General features: G+C 54.4%; 1 protein-coding gene across 3 annotated transcripts in view; it reads left to right on the forward strand.

Moving 5' to 3' along the window:
* FBXO31 (F-box protein 31) overlaps positions 1-15,373 on the forward strand; it is a 39,526-nt gene that overhangs the window by 17,901 nt on the left and 6,252 nt on the right. For 2 of the 3 annotated variants that reach the window (XM_045772654.2, XM_045772653.2), the window contains 3 exons: positions 3,505-3,581; positions 8,911-9,078; positions 9,686-9,760. In XM_045772654.2, the coding sequence (XP_045628610.1) occupies positions 3,505-3,581; positions 8,911-9,078; positions 9,686-9,760 (320 nt within the window). The remainder of the gene's footprint in view (positions 1-3,504; positions 3,582-8,910; positions 9,079-9,685; positions 9,761-15,373) is intronic. The other variant, XM_087870392.1, reaches the window with a different exon arrangement.

The raw sequence follows: 15,373 nt of genomic DNA on the forward strand, positions 1-15,373 counted from the left end.
TGTTAAGGTGCTGTTACCACACTGATTTGTGGATGTTGAACCATTCACTTTATCCCCGGGATAAATCCCATTTGATGATGGCCAGTGATCCTTTTAATATACTGTTGAGTGGGATCTGCTTGTATTTTGTTGAGGATTTTTGCATCCACGTTCATCAGGGACACTGGCCTGGTGTTCTCAGTCCTTGTGGCCTCCTTTTGGTATCGGGGTCCTTCTGGCCTGAAGAAGTGAGTTTGGACATGTCCCCTCTGATTTTGTTTTTATTTACCAGAAGGTACTAGCAAGTGGCAAGAGATATGTTAGTTGCCTTTACGATCGTCTTTTGGACGAAAGTGACGTGTGGGACACCCCTCGCCCGAAATCCCTGCTCTGCAGCTTCAGATGGTCATTCCGGAACGACTGAGGGCCGTGCCAGCGGTCCTATGTGCGGGCCACAGCGGCCGTGTGTGCGACCGCAGGGGAAGAGAGCCAGCTCCCCGCCCACGCTGTGCTGAGGACAGTCAGAGCTTTTGGGTTTGGTGCTTGTCTCGTGCCAGGAGTTTCCCGCTTGCCTTCCTAAGTGGCCTTCCTGCTGGCAGATGAGAATTCACTGGCACTGACTAGGACGGGGCGTTTTCCCGCTGCGCCTGAGTGGAGAGGTCTCTTAGCTCAGATGATGTCCCCCATTTTGGGGAACGGCGGGGGGTGTCTTAGAGCTGAGAATGTTTTTCTGGATACAGCCACACTGACCTCGGGGACCAGTGGCTGGAACAGCCTGCGAGCTACCTTGTTTGGAGTAAATACGAATTATTCTGAAAGGCCCGAGTCCTGCCTTCTGGGGCTGAGCAGCGGTTTTCTCGATTGTCACAGATCTCAGAATTCTCTCGCGTTGAGGCTCTCTGCGCCTGGGAACTGAGGTGCCATGTCCTAATGCCCATGACCATAAAGCACCTGAAGGGTCTAACACAGTTGCCTCCATGTCTCAGGTCCCCTGCCCAGTCCCCTGATCCCCTTCTCCTCTCCTGACCCGTGGCTGTTTGGAAACCTTGTGGGGAGGGCTCTGTGAGCTGGGGGTCTTCTGCAGGTCAGAAGCCCCTCTGGGTCTGGGGGGCGCTTTGTGCCAGGACGTCTCAGCCAGGCCCTTCCTCTGCCCGTGCGGGGTCCGGCAGAGGGTCCAGTGGGAGCATGAGGGAAAGTGCCTGAACACGTGCACACCCCTTGTGTCGTTCAGCGGCCGGCCTTCCCAGCCGGGCCCTGAGCATTAGGGGGTAACTCTGTAACTCCGGCCCTCCTCCTGGTGTGGGCACCCAGAGTTCGTGTGTGACTCAGGTGGACACCTTCGGCCTGGAGGCACCTTGGGCTCATGCTGGACTCGGTTCTGGTTGGCTGTGGTTTTTTCAGTGTATGTCCTGAAACACAGACCTTATATTTGCACGAGGAAAGGGCTCGTCCCATGCAGCGGTTAGCTCAGAGGTTCCCTGCTTGCAGCCCACCCGGTGATGCTGTCTTTCTTCCCGACCATCCTGAAACACAGACCTTATATTTGCACGAGGAAAGGGCTCGTCCCATGCAGCGGTTAGCTCAGAGGTTCCCTGCTTGCAGCCCACCCGGTGATGCTGTCTTTCTTCCCGACCATCTTGAGGTGATCCCAGGCTGAGTGAGCCACTGTGGTGCCCGCAGAGGCCATGAGGGGCACAAGGATTTTTCTAACACGTGGAGAGCTTATGCACCCAGTGTGGGCTGCCACTCCAAGCAGACAGCTGGGGGGCAGTGTTTTTATTTCAAAGAGCTGTAGCTTTTAAAGCAGAACCGGGAACTCTGCTTTCAGAATTGCCAAGAGTCCTGCATGTTCTTTGAGCAGTCCAGGGGCTCTGAGACCAGAGACTGATTTGGAAAGAACCAGACCATCGCTAGCTGTCAAGCTGGGGGCTAGGGGGAGGGGGACACAAGAGGGGATGGTCATGCCGAATGGGCCCATTTATGTTACTCTCCAGTATTTTATCATGAAAATTAAAAAACCTACCAAAAAAAAAAAAATGGAGGGGATTATAGAGCAAACACCCAGTTAGCGTCACCAGATCCTACAACCCTCAACAACATTTTATTATCACACAGTTGTCTGTGTGTCCATCTCTCCAACATTCCACCTTATTTTTTGAAACATTTCAGAGTTAAGTGCCAGATACTATCATATTTTACCTCTGAACCCTTGAGTGTGTATACATCCCTGTGTGGAGTTCACAGGGTTCCTGATCCTTATTGTTGTTTATTGCACAAAACCCATCAGGGTCTGACCATAGAAGAACCAGACTGAATTTACTGTGCATCTTGTAAACCAGCTCACAAGATTGCACACGGGATGAACGGCAGCTGTCTGGGAGACAGCACATGCTCGTTTAGACACCTGTGTTCTTAGGTTGACAGCTCGGCTATCTGTGGTTGCCGGCCAGCTGTCTGCATACTTCAGAGGCCTGGGCTGCTCTGGCCTCACTTTCCTCGTCCCTGTACCCCCCGGGCCAACGTGCACACCCGATAGCTGCCATCACGTCTCCAGGTCGCACTTGTCCCCGCTGGCTGGGCTCCCTTCCCACAGAATGGTGTGATCGTGCAGCTCTGGTGCTCCAGCCCATCCCTGGCTCCCACTGTGCCTTTGCCAGGGATGCATTTATCCCAAGGAATTGGGTTCTGCAGTTAACATAGGCTGAAAAGTCCCAAGATCTGCCGTCAGTAAGCTGGAGACCCAGTGCAGCTGAGGGTGCAGTTGGGGTCTGAAATCTGGCAGGCACGACACCCTGGAAGAACCTGTGTTTGTTTCAAGTCCCAAGTTAGAAAAGACTGATGTCCCAGCTCAGTCAGGAAGGCATTCCTTGCTCGTGAAAAAGCCCTTTCTTTCCAGGCTGTGAACTGACTGGACGAGGCCCATCACAGCAGGGAGGGCGAGCAGCTTTACTCGGTGCACCCAGGGTAGTGTGAGACCAGATGGGTTGTCATGGGTCACGGCTGGTACCTGTTGCTAGGGTTGGGCTGTCGGGCTTGCGTGCCCAGCAGGGGCAGGCAGTTCACTCCAGTGGTGATTTTTAGTCTACTTGCTTTGTAGACACACTTCAAGTACAGATGCCAGGTCCCAGCGTTAGGAGAATCTAGTCCCCATCTGCCTTTGTCCCTAGGAAAGCGGCGTCCCCGTCTCTGACTCACTCGGTGATGGGAGGCTCACCACCTTACAAGGGTGCTCACTCTGTGTCTTTCAAGGCAGCATTATTGGCACTGGTCACTCAGAGCCTGGGTTTTATAGTGGCCCTGTTGTCTGTCTTGTTATGGTTTTGAAAGACATTTCCCTTCTTAGAACTTTAGAAACTTTTTAAACGATCTGCTCCACCTTTATGTCCAAGGCTTTTTTTCCCAGCCGTCGTGAGTAGTTTGTCCACAGTTCCTGGCTCCTCATCTCGCCCTTCCCCGTGTGTCACTGTGGAGTGCAGACTGGCTGGCTCCAGCATGAAGACCTGCTCTCTCTGTCTCTCCCTGCAGTGCTCCATCGGTACAGACACATTCTGGGACTGTGGCAGCCAGACATCGGGCCCTACGGGGGACTGCTGAACGTGGTGGTAAGTCCGAGAGCATGGTGCGTGGGTCTTTGCGTACTTCTCCCAGAGGGGCAAGCCCGCTCTCACCCGCGTGGTATGGCGATTGTTGGGGGCCAGAGGCTATTCTGTGATTGGCTCTCAGCCTTCTCACTGTGTCCCTGGACTTTGTGGCCATGAGCCCCCGGTTGCCATGATGGCGTCTTCCCTCCTGTATCCTGGTCCTTGCTTATGCCCACAGGACATCTGGTTTTGGACTGTGCACTAGTTTGTTCTAGTGAGGAGCCCTGGGAGCCTCGGACACTCACCCTCTGGCCCTCGGGGCCACATGGAATCGTAGCAGGTGCCCCGTCGCTGTGCCCCGAGGCGCACCCCGGCTGTGTGTGTGAGCGCTTGCCCTTTGAGGAAGACAGTTCAGCAGCCACGGCGGCCTCGGAACCAGGCTGGGCCTCAGAGCGAAGTCGAAGGTGGGGCTGTGAAGCCCCGATTTTAAAGTTTTTCTCACCCACCGCAGTAATACTGGGGTCAGCCAGTGTCCTTGATGGGTGGGAGCACCAGCGGTGGGAACTTTCTGGGGAGACCGTATTTCCACCATCTGAGAGCATCTCCCCACATCTCCCCTTATCACTTACTCTCTTAGCTTCCAGGGGCCACCATACCAATGACCGCACACCAGGTGGCATAAAACATATTCTGTTGCTCTTCTGGAAGCCCGACGTCCCCAGTCAGCGTGCCTGATGTCCTCAGTCACTGTGCCCCATGTCCTCAGTGTTCCTGACGTCCCCAGTCACTGTGCCTGACGTCCCCAGTCAGCGTGCCCAACGTCCCCAGTCAACGTGCCCAATGTCCCCAGTCAGCGTGCTTGACGTCAGCAGTTCCTGATGTCCCTGGTCAGCATGCCCAACATCCCTGGTCAGCGTGACCGACGTCCTCGGTGTTCCTGACGTCCTCAGTCACTGTGCCCGATGTCCTCAGTGTTCCTGACGTCCACAGTCACTGTGCCCCATGTCCTCAGTCAGTATTCCTGGGCTGAGGTCAAGGTTTGCGCGGTCACCACGCTCCCTCAGAAGACTCCAGGGAATGGTCCTTCTGTCTCTTCCAGCTGCACGGCCCAGGTGGCCCTCGGCTGTCGCCACACCCCTCCTACCTCTGTCTCCATCCTTGTGTGGCCTCTCCCCTTCTGTGTGTCTCAGACCTCTGTCTGCCTCCCTCTTACAGGGGTTCAGGTGATGGCATTTAGGGCCCGTCTGGATGAGCCAGAGCCCTCTGACGATCACCTTCACGTCTGTAAAACCCTTTTTTTGCAGTGTCAGGTGATGAGGTTCATAGGCTCCAGGGCTTCAGACATGGACTGCTTTGGGGGCTGTTTTTTAGCCATCAAGATTACAAGGAGGAAGAGGGGCCTTACTGGGGAGAGGTTTGGCCAACAGCACCCATCCCAGTGATCCATGTTAACTAACCAGCAGTAGGACTCTGACCTCAGGCCCCTCCTGGTTTCACGTGACACACACAGCCCCACTTCTCTGATCTCCTGCCAGAAATACACAACCCGAATCTCATCACAGGTACCTCTTCGCACAGACAGACACCGAGGACAGGCCCCAGGAGCACTGCCCTCTGCCTTCCAAGTATCAGGCTCCCCGAAGGCCAGAAGCACTGACGAGCTGAGAGCCATGGTCCTGGTGGGAACAAGGGCTGGCCAGAGGACCAGCAGAGCAGGGCTGCCATGGAGGCAGCGCTCTGTCCTGCCAGCAGCCCGACTGAGGTCCCACGGGGGCTCTCCCTGCCAGGCTGCTGCTGAGACCACAGTGTTCCTAGTTTCCGCTGCCTTATCGTCCTGACTCTGGCTGTCTGCCGTTTTCCCGTCCCCTGCTCGCCTGCTCTTTTCCCTGCCATGGTGGACATTGTTAAGGAGTTATGAGCTGGATGATTCCCTTCCCTCAAGTGGGGTCGGGTGGTCAGGTGAACAGGGTGCTCACTGAGGACCACTGGGTCTCTTAGGGATGTGCTGTAGCTCTGTGTCCAAGGTCCCAGTGCTGGGGGGTCCCCCCTCCGTGCCCGGGGAGTTCTCTCAGGACTCTCGTGCCCGGCTGTTGGGAGCTGGATGGCCCAGCATGCTGCGCAGCCTTTACTGGGCTTGGTGAGTGGTTGGAACCTGGGCCCCTCGGCAGGCCCTTGGGCTCGCAGCTCCCTCCTTTCTGGGACTTTGACCCCCGTACTCCAGCCCTGCCAGTCCCCTTGAACTCCGATCTCTGTTCGCTCAGGTTAGACAGTGCCTGGTTCTGCCTGGCCCCCTCTGAGCCCCGGGGTCTGGAAGGTGCTTCTGGCAGGAATCCAGGCGATTCCTGGCAGGGATCACCTCTCTTATTTCTCTTCTCTGGGATCACAGCCTTTTGTGGCCTGTTGTCCGGGGTCACTTCGGGGTTCACAGCAGTCCTCATTACTCCACTACAGCCAGGATGTAAGTCTGGCTTTATTTATTTGTTTATTTTTTGGTGACCTTTGTTTTCCTTCTTATTGTGTCTTCTTGAATATATATCAAAGTTCCTGTAAAGCCCGGGACCTCCAGTTCAGTTTACAGTTTCGCTTTTTCCTCCGGATTTTCAGGCGTGGCAGCTGGTGTGCCCACACACGTGGCCGTGGACGCTGCTGCCCCCAGGAGGGTGTCTGGGCTCTGGCCTGGGGTCACTATCGGCAGCTTGCCTTGCTCTGACCAGATGTGGTGAGGGCCGATCTCGTTCCCGATGGCTCTGTCTGCAGCGTGTCCTCACCAGGGCCTGCGTTTCCCCTCACAGGGAAGGGCTACCGAGCTGTGTGCACTGTGGGGCCTGCTTCTTCGGGATCTGCCCTAGAGTGCTGACCTCTGTGGCAGCCCTGGGATTCCAGTGCCCCATTGCCCCTCGGCCCAGCCACCAGCGGTCAGGAACCTGGGGCACAGGGGTGGGAGGCCCTGCCCCCTTCGGCTCACCTCAAGTCTTACCTTCTTTTCAGGCTCTCGGTTCTTGTCTTGGGGCCACTGTGCTCCCTGGTGTCTTCAGGGAGGTGGGCACGGACTTCACACCTGGTGTCCGCAGGCGGGGCTGTTTGGTGTAGTCCCTGGGCTCTAGGCGGGAGGAAAGTCTTGCAGTCTCATTTTCAGATGCCGCTCAGTCGCTTGCCTGTCATGTTTCAGAAGGTAGCTGCTCATTTTTAATGCTTTACGGGCGTCTGTATCGTAGGATGTGGCACTCTGCTGGGTCTCTGCTGCGGCTGCTCTCGCACGAAGCTCTGGGACCGGTGGGGGGGTTGTCTAGGTGCCGGCTGCAGCTGACGCTCCCCTATGCCCTTTGGGGAGTGCACCCAGGTGCTCTGATCTTGCTTTCCCTCTGTTGCACACCCCCGGGCCAGCCAGGAGCCCTGGTCCACAGGACTGGCATGGTCGCCTCTCACTGAAAGCCACTTCGGGGCCTCGCACGGGCCCCCGGGGACTCTGGGTGCTGTCAGTCTGTATTGTGCTCACCAGGTGGGGTTTTGGACAGGGATGAACACTGCCTCATGTTCTTTATGATTCAGTGGAAACATCCATTAAGAAACATGCGTTATGTTTATGTTTTAACATCTCCAGGAAAAGCCTTGCATTTAGCACGTTCCTCGCAGGACAAGCCAGACTGCTCCCAGCGTGGGCAGGCTGCTTTCCGTGCTTTAGGCGGGGAGGGTAGTAATCATTTTTCTTACTGGCAGTGACTAATAAGAGTTAAAAAAAAAAACAAAAAAAAACTGCAGCTACTGAAAGCAGGGGATTAATTAGGGGAAAATGGAGCCATGAGAAAACAGTGCCAGGTCGCTCTCATCGGTTCGGAGCGGATCCTGCAGAAATGGGTGAGCCCGAGCCCGCCGCCGGGCACCCAGGCTCCCGAATGTGGGGCTGGCCCTTCGGCCTCGGGAATGTGCAGCGTGCTGTGCCTGGGGACCACTCCCTGTGCTGACCCCATCTCCACCGCGGCCACCACGGTGCACTGGAAGAGTGACGGCAGTGCAGACGCCCTCTGTTGCCGAGCACCACCAGCCCCCAGCACCTGCTTCCTCCCCTTGCCTGGTTTTCAGGCATTTTAAAGCAGATCCCAGGCCTGTGCCATTTGTATGTTTGTACTTCCTTGTGGATCTTTAAAGAACACGGGTGTTTTCCTGCACGTGGCCTTGTGCTTACCCCACCATGCAGACATGGTGGGGACGCTGCGATGTGGCCTGAGGCCGGGTCCACGTCTGTCTCCCCAATGGCCGCAGAGCTGCCTTCACACAGCGGCTTGCTTGGAGCTGGGTCTGTAGCAGCCCTTGTGGGTCTCTGCTGCCAGAAGCAGCCCCCCGTTTCCCCTGCTTCAGACCTGGCATTTCTCTCTAAAAGGCTTGCTTTTAGGTTTAGGTCGAACTACTTTTTTTTGTTTTTCCTGTTTTTCAACAAAGTTTACTTATTTTTTCTTCCGAAATTTTTTTACTGCGGTGTAGCTGGCGCACGATACTACGTGAGTGTCAGCTGGTGACACAGTCTGTTACACTGTGCTCACAAGTGCACCTGACTTACTCCTGTGGCCTGTTCATTGCATAACTGGGAGCCTGTCCCTCCCCCTCCCCTTTGCCCATCTCGCCTGGACCCCCCACCCCGGCAACCATCTCTTTGTTCTCTATATTTAAGCGTCTGTTTCTGCTGCTTTTGTTTCTTAAATTCCATGTATGGGTGAAATCATCAGTTTGTCTTTGATTTAGTCTACTTAGCAGTATACTCTCTAGTTCCATCCATGTTGTTGCAAATGGTGAGATTTCATCCTTTCTGGTGGCTGAGTAGTATTTCATGGTATCTACACACCCCATCTTCTTCATTCATCCGTCGGTGGGCGCTGGGCCGTGTGTGTGTCTTGGCTGCTGTAAGTAACGGCGCAGGCATATATCTCTTATTTACAGCTTTACTGAAGATTAGCGGACAGGTAAACCTGTAAGGTGCGTGACAAGTACGTCTCAGTGATTGGTATTTTTACGCTCTGCGCAAGGCTTCCTGCTGTCTCGGATTAGCACATCCTCCACTTCACATTTTATTCTTTCCTTCTGGTGAGAACATTTCGGCTCTACTGTCTTAGGAGATCTCAGCGTTGATGCAGTGTTGCCAACGACGGTCACTGTTTACAGTTGAGAACTTTTAGTTAACAAGCACTTGGTGGTGTGCTAGATGGGGGCGCCGCGATGTTCCCTGGCCCCGAGAGTCTCAGTGGGGCTGTCGTGTGGGACGAGGGAGGTCCTTGTGGACAGGGTACGGTGGGGACCTTCTTCCTCGGCACCTCATCCTGAGCCTCGTGTGCACTCGTGCCCTTTCTCCTCTCCGCAGGTGGACGGCTTGTTCATCATTGGCTGGATGTACCTGCCTCCCCACGACCCTCATGTGGACGACCCGATGCGATTCAAGCCCCTGTTCAGAGTCCACCTGATGGAGAGAAAGTCTGCCACGGTGGAGTGCATGTACGGCCACAGAGGGCCCCACAACGGCCATATCCAGGTGAGCGCTTGGGGCCTGAGCCATGGCAGCCGTGTGCAGGCAAGGAGCTAGGGCTGCTTTGTCCTGCCCAGTCTCAGTGGCAGCCAGGGTGCGGTGCTGGCTAAGGGGCTGTGGTCCCGGCTACAGACCTGTGTCCACGCCAAGCAGTGAGCAAGGGGGGAGCCCCACCCGGGGTGCGTTACCGATGTGCGGGTGCTGGGCAGCCCTTTGGAGACTCACTTGCTGGGACCCCCTGGGGATTCTGCGTTCAGTTGGAACTGATTGTTTTCGTCGTGATTCCTCACTGCTCCCGGGTCTCCTCTTTGCCACTTGGAGTAAGACACTGCTCTCTGATGATGGTTTGGCAGACAGCCACCCCAGTAAGCACGTGTGTTGCCTAACGTGCGACAAAAGCATCGGCCCCTTTTCTCTGCTGTTACGATGTCCTCCTGGGAACACGCACATGCACTTGCCCCTGAGAAGTGTGTGCATGCTCAGGGCGGCTCTGAGCTCCCTTCTGTGGCCCATTCGGTGGCTTCTTGGGCTTCTGTACGGGTTTGTTGGTACGGGAGAGGCTGATCGTGGGCCCGTGACTGACCGGTTCCCCTCTTTGTTGTGAACACTCAAGATTGTGAAGAAGGACGAGTTTTCCACCAAGTGCAACCAGACGGACCACCACAGGATGTCTGGTGGGAGGCAAGAGGTGAGCCCGTACCCCTTCTGTTCACATGGCGCAGGCGTGAGGCTAAACGGTTTGACATCACCAGTGTGCCCCCAACGAAGGGCCGTCTCCCCCCGGCTCATCCCGATGTGTGCGTCTGACCCTTCCAGCAGGAAGGGCATCCCGTGTACGTGTCCACGTGCACAGGCTTTCATTCCCTGCTGCCCCTCGGAACGAACGAGCCTGAGAGAAACTGTTCCCTCTGATCGGCTCTCTTTCGCCCCTTTGGCGAGAGTGTCCATGTGCTGCTGGAGATTTCTTCTTGGATGTGAGTTTGCAGGGAGACCAGGGGGCTATTTTGGAGCCTCTCTGTTCTCCCCACAGATGGGCCTGGGGCTGAGATTTCCAGGTCTTGGCAGTGCAGCAGGGAGGCCTGTCTCTGAACCACACCTGCGAGCTTCTGTGGACCTCCTTTTATTGGCACGGTGATTTCACAGTGCCTTGGAGTGCTCCTTTTCTGAGGATCCAAGTCATACTGCCATTTCAAAACATCCATAAGGAAAACTGGAACTTTTAAAATGCAGGTTGCTCGTTGAGCTTACAGATATTTATTGGCTGTGTATTTCCCAGGTTTTGCATCCAGTAGCTTCCTTGTTAGCCAGATGGCAGGGAGATGTAACGTAAACCCATACGCAGATATGTCTGTGTCTGAAGAGTGCACACAGGTGCTCACTAGAATCCTTCAAAGGTGGATGAGGCCCTGTTTTCTCACATGCACGGCCTGTGAAGGTGACGATGATGCAGACACATTTTTCATTCACAACACTGTCACTGAAGACTGCAGGTATGGTCACACACACTGCCGGGAACGGCCAGCAGTCCCTGTAGCAATGGATGAAGATGACTCCAGACTTTGCTGTGAAAGAAAGAAGGCAAGGGGTCAACGCTCAGACGCGAAGACCGTTTGCTCTTCTTTGCTCCTGCGTTTTATCGGTTCTTCAGGACACTCACAAATCCTTATCGCTGTTTCTCAAGCACCTGATGTGTGACCAGGGGTCTTACTGAAACCGGGAGGATCTGTTGAAGGGAAGGATATGATATGCTAATCTGTGGGTTCCAGGAGGTCTGCTAAACGTAGCCTGAGGGACAGTGCCTGCCCCTCTTAGATCACAGCGTGGCTGTTTGGGCTAGGGAAGTTTCCGGAAGGCAACTCCCCGCATCATTCCAGCGGCAGAGTGGTCATGCAGGCCTCGGCCTTCCAAAGGCCTACGCCCTTCTCCAAAACCCAATCGCCCCCGGCGGCCTCCGTGTTACATTTTAGCAAGCCCAGTATTACGGCTGACTTCACGGTCGGCATTAACCCCAGCAACACAGCATACGTGTTTTCAGCGAATAGAAACTCCTCGGCTGTGGACCTTAGAAAGGCCGAATAGTGTATTTCTGGAAATACATATGCTGGGATCAGAAAAAGGTTTCGTAAGCTGCTGTGTGTGGGCTCACTGATTTTGAGGTGGAATGGTATTTTTTCTGATTATGAAAGTACTAACACAAGTCCTTTGTGGAAACTTAAAGAACACATGCACCCTGGGGGGGAGCAAAGCTTTGCTGGTCTCGTGACTGTGGCGTCAGTCTGCGTTTCTGTGACCGTGACGGAGGCTGGGGTTGGGGCGTGGCCAAGGGCTCCCCTGGCTGCTTTTCTGTGACAGGTTTGTTGGTAAACGTCCTCGCTGCTCTCTCTCTCTGGTGCTGGTCTGTTTCTAGTTGATTTGTAGGGGCTTTGTTTTCACATTAGAAAATCAGTCTTTCAGGCAGGAGTTGCAAGTGTTTTTCTGCATGTTTTTGTCTTTTAGTTTGCTTTATGGTCAGTTTTTATCCAGGAGTATTTTTGTTTTTAGTTTTTGCGTAGTCAGAGGTGTCTGTCTTCCCCTGCCGAGCCCATCGGGGGAGGACGGGTGGGGAGACACTGCATCGTGGGGCAGAGCAGAGGGAGAACTTGCCGTCTGGCCCCGCGGTCACTTTGTCTGTCTCAGCTGCCCGCGTCTCTCGCCTGCTTTTCTGTCTGTCCCTCTCCTGTCTCGCCCCTCAGCCACATGGGGACAGGGTCTCCTGCTGACTCATGAGTCAGCCAGAAATGTCTTCACTTTCTCGTGGAGTTTTTCAGATCTGGTGGAATGGTTCCAGGTCCCAGGGAGAGAGGACAGGCCATGGGGGGACATCACCACGTTCCTGATAGCTCTGCTCACGGAGGTGAAAGGCTGAGCCCCGCACTCTGGCTGCCCCGTGCTCTGATGGCTGATGTTCATTTAAAATTCTGGGGCCACAGGGCGCTCCCAAGGGAACGGAGGGCTCCTGGCATCAACAGGGCTAGCAGGAGAACAGGGTGGCAACTGCACTCTCCTCTGGGGGAGGAGGGGTTCCTCTCATGCCCCCAGGGGTTGGCCTGGTGCTGCACTGCCCTCCGCTCTCCGAGGCACTGTGAGAGCTCGTGGGGGATGCCCTGGCAGCCCCAGCCCTGGAGGCCATGCACTCTGAGAAGTGCTGGCCCCAGACCCGTTTGGCGTGCTGCCCACAAGGGAACCAGTGAGTCTCCCCCGTTCTCCTGTAAAGGCCACAGCTGCCCTGCAGGTCTCTGCCTGACGCACTGCGTCGCACTCTCCAGCCTTCCCATTCTCCCAGCCAGCACCGGTCCTGGGGTTTCTGCCTGCCATGTCCACCTTTGAATGCCACGTCCAGGCTGATGCCTCGGGCTGCGGTGCCTTTGGCCTGCTCCTTATGACGCCTCCGGGTGACCTGTGTGGTTTGCACAGTGCAGCCCTTCTCCTGGGTTCCTGTGAGCAGGGCAGGCGCTCAGGTCTACCCAGACTTGTCTCCCCTGGCCTCCTTCACAGGTGATGGCAAGGCCCAGCTGCCATCTTCCCTGCCCACCCTGTGCCTGTTCAGCCCCCAACCTGAGGCTTCTGGAAAACTGGGACCTGAGGGGAGGAGCAGAGACTGGGAAGAGAGGAAGGAGGGAGGATGGCCAGGCCCCACCCCTGCAATGCTTTGGGCATCCCTTGTCCCTCCTGACCAGGCTGTGGGCCTCTGCTGGCCCTGCTCACGGTGCACTCTGCACTTGGTGGTGACAGAGGCTCAGGCATTGGACTCCTTGACGGACACGCGTTGCTTTTGTTTCTTTGTCTCATGTCCTGAAATGATAGCTTCTCACCATCAAACAGGCAGTCGTGGGAGCCCCAGCAGGAGCAGCCCCCACACTGTCCTCCGTCATCCCTCCTTTCCTCCAAATTTTGTTTGTGTAACTGCGATCTAACGCCATCTAATTTGGGTCTTTTTTTTGGAAGCTTTTTAGCTCTTCCAGAAATATTTTCCAGGCTCATTAGAATTCTTTACAAACTTCATTTTTAAAGCCTGTGCCATCCGTCATCCATACGGTGACTGCATGAGTGTCACTGCTCTCCGGTGGTGGGACATGGGGTTTGTGCTCCCTCTGCTGCCCTCCTGACCCTCTGCTCAGGTGACTTGCTCCCTGAGAGCCTCAGTCCTCGTCTGTGAAATGGGCCCGTACATTTACCTGCGGACCGCTGCGGGTTTGGAGGACGGAGTAGGGCCCCGCGTGTGAATGCCTGAGCGCCAGGCTGAGGGCCTCCAGGTGTGTTCCTGTAGCTGCCTGAACTCTGTGCAACACCTTCCCTGGGTTTTGGGTTGTACGAAATGGGATTGCCCGGTAAAAGGCCCTGAAGATGTTCCAAATTCTTGTTATGTGTTGTTAGTTTGCTGTTCCTCATTTACCGCCCACCGGGGTGTGTGAGCCGCCTGCCTCCTGTGCTCCTGCCAGCCTTCGCGCTGGCCCTGGTGGAAGCAAGGCCACTTAGCATGTGGACTCAGGAGTAGCTCCGATTCTGCCGCTTCCTAGCTGGGTGACTTTGGAGAGGCTTCTCAAACTGGCCAAGCCCCACACCTCTGTGGAGCAGGGAAGGTGTGAGCACCCATGTCCTGGGCCGTCGTGCAGATGCAGGTGATGGTTACACAGTGCCAGCACCTGCTGAGCCAGCTCGGGGAAACTGTTACTCTCGTCCTATATGTTCTGGGCCCCTGTGTTTTTCCTTGTGCATGCATTTCTCATGAGATAATTTCATAATGAACATATCTCAAAGGTCTGTGTTCTGAGTAATTGGGTCTGGTTGGTATTTCTAATGACTCTGACCTTTTCATGCAAAGTCAATGAGATTATGACTCCTCACAAGCCAACCTCATGGTATTTAGCTCAAGTCTGATTACTCACCGTGGTAACAAAACCCTTGTTTGTTACATTAGCTCACTTCCATTTTTATCTTTCAGTTATCTGCTTGATTCTTTAGGGCCTTACTCCATTTGAGTGGAAGGTTTTGTTGAAGTCTAATTTGTCAGGTTTTTTATGGTTATTGTTTTCTGTGTCTTAAAAGACTTTGCCTATCTCTAAGTTGCAAAGAGTCTCCTTTTCAGAAGTTTGGTAGCTTCACGCTGTGTTTGGGTCTGTGGCCCGTCTAGAATTATTTCTTGTGTGTGGTGTGAGGCAGGGATCATGGTTCCTTTTCTCCGTATGGATGTCCAGTTGCTGAAGTGTCATTTGTGGAAGAGACTGTTCCTTTCTCGTTGGGTGGCTTGGATGTATTTGTCAGGAAGCAGCCGACCAGGTAAATGGGTCTGTTTCTGGGCTGTCTGTTTCATTCCATTGATATATTTGTTGACCCTGTTGTTTGTACTACTGTCTTGATTACCGCAGCTTTATAGTAAGTCCTACTGGGAACTGGGGCATGGTCCTGCAGCTTTGTTCTTTTGCGAGATTGCTTTGGGCATTGTGGGTTCTTTCCATTTCCATAAGAATTTCAGAATCGGCTTGTCAGTTTGTACAGAGATCCTGGTGGGACCGGGACTGTCATGGCGTTGAATCCATCGATGACTTTGGAGAGAATTGCTGGCTTGGTGCTGGTCCTGAGGTCCATGGGCACCTGTATCGTGGTGGTGACTCCGTTTCCTTCCGGCAGTCCTGTGACTGTCAGAGTAGGGGTCCTGCACGTTCTTCCTAATATGTGTTCCCAAGTCACATGTTGTCTGAGGCTGATGGAAATAGGACTTAAAATTTTTCATTTTCCAACTTCGTGCTGCTGGTATAGAAACTTTCAGTTGATTTGTACATAACGAGCTGTGGCCCCGTGGCTTGCGCTCCGGTCACTGCAGCGAAGGGTTTCTGTGCGTGGCCAGAGTCTGGGCAGGAACGTATTAAAGCAGCTGATGGATTATAGCTCTCTTGGTTTGTTGTTGTTGTTAAGTCGGGTTTGCTTCTGCTTGCAGAGCTAACTCCGGATGGTCCTTAGAAACACTGTATTGAGCTAGGAACTCAGAGCTGTGGATTAAGTTAAATGTGCAGAATCAAGCTATTAAGCACCAACTCTTCTTCACATTGTTTGATCCCATAATGAATGAATGAGCTTTGAGGACACAGTGTTTATAAAAGCTCCCTTTTCACGAATGAACTTTCTGAACGTGTACTATAACTATGAAGGCCCCTCCCTTGGCCCCCCACCCCGGCCGTACCTGTCCTGTACTTCATCGTCAGCGGCAAAAAGCCACTCTGGCCAATGTGACCAGCATGGGGGTTAGCGGCAAGAGTCCTGCTGT

Source organism: Ursus americanus, chromosome 21 (assembly GCF_024610735.1).
Source record: "Ursus americanus isolate L20-20 chromosome 21, mUrsAme1.1.p, whole genome shotgun sequence".
Classification (NCBI taxonomy): Eukaryota; Metazoa; Chordata; class Mammalia; order Carnivora; family Ursidae; genus Ursus; species Ursus americanus.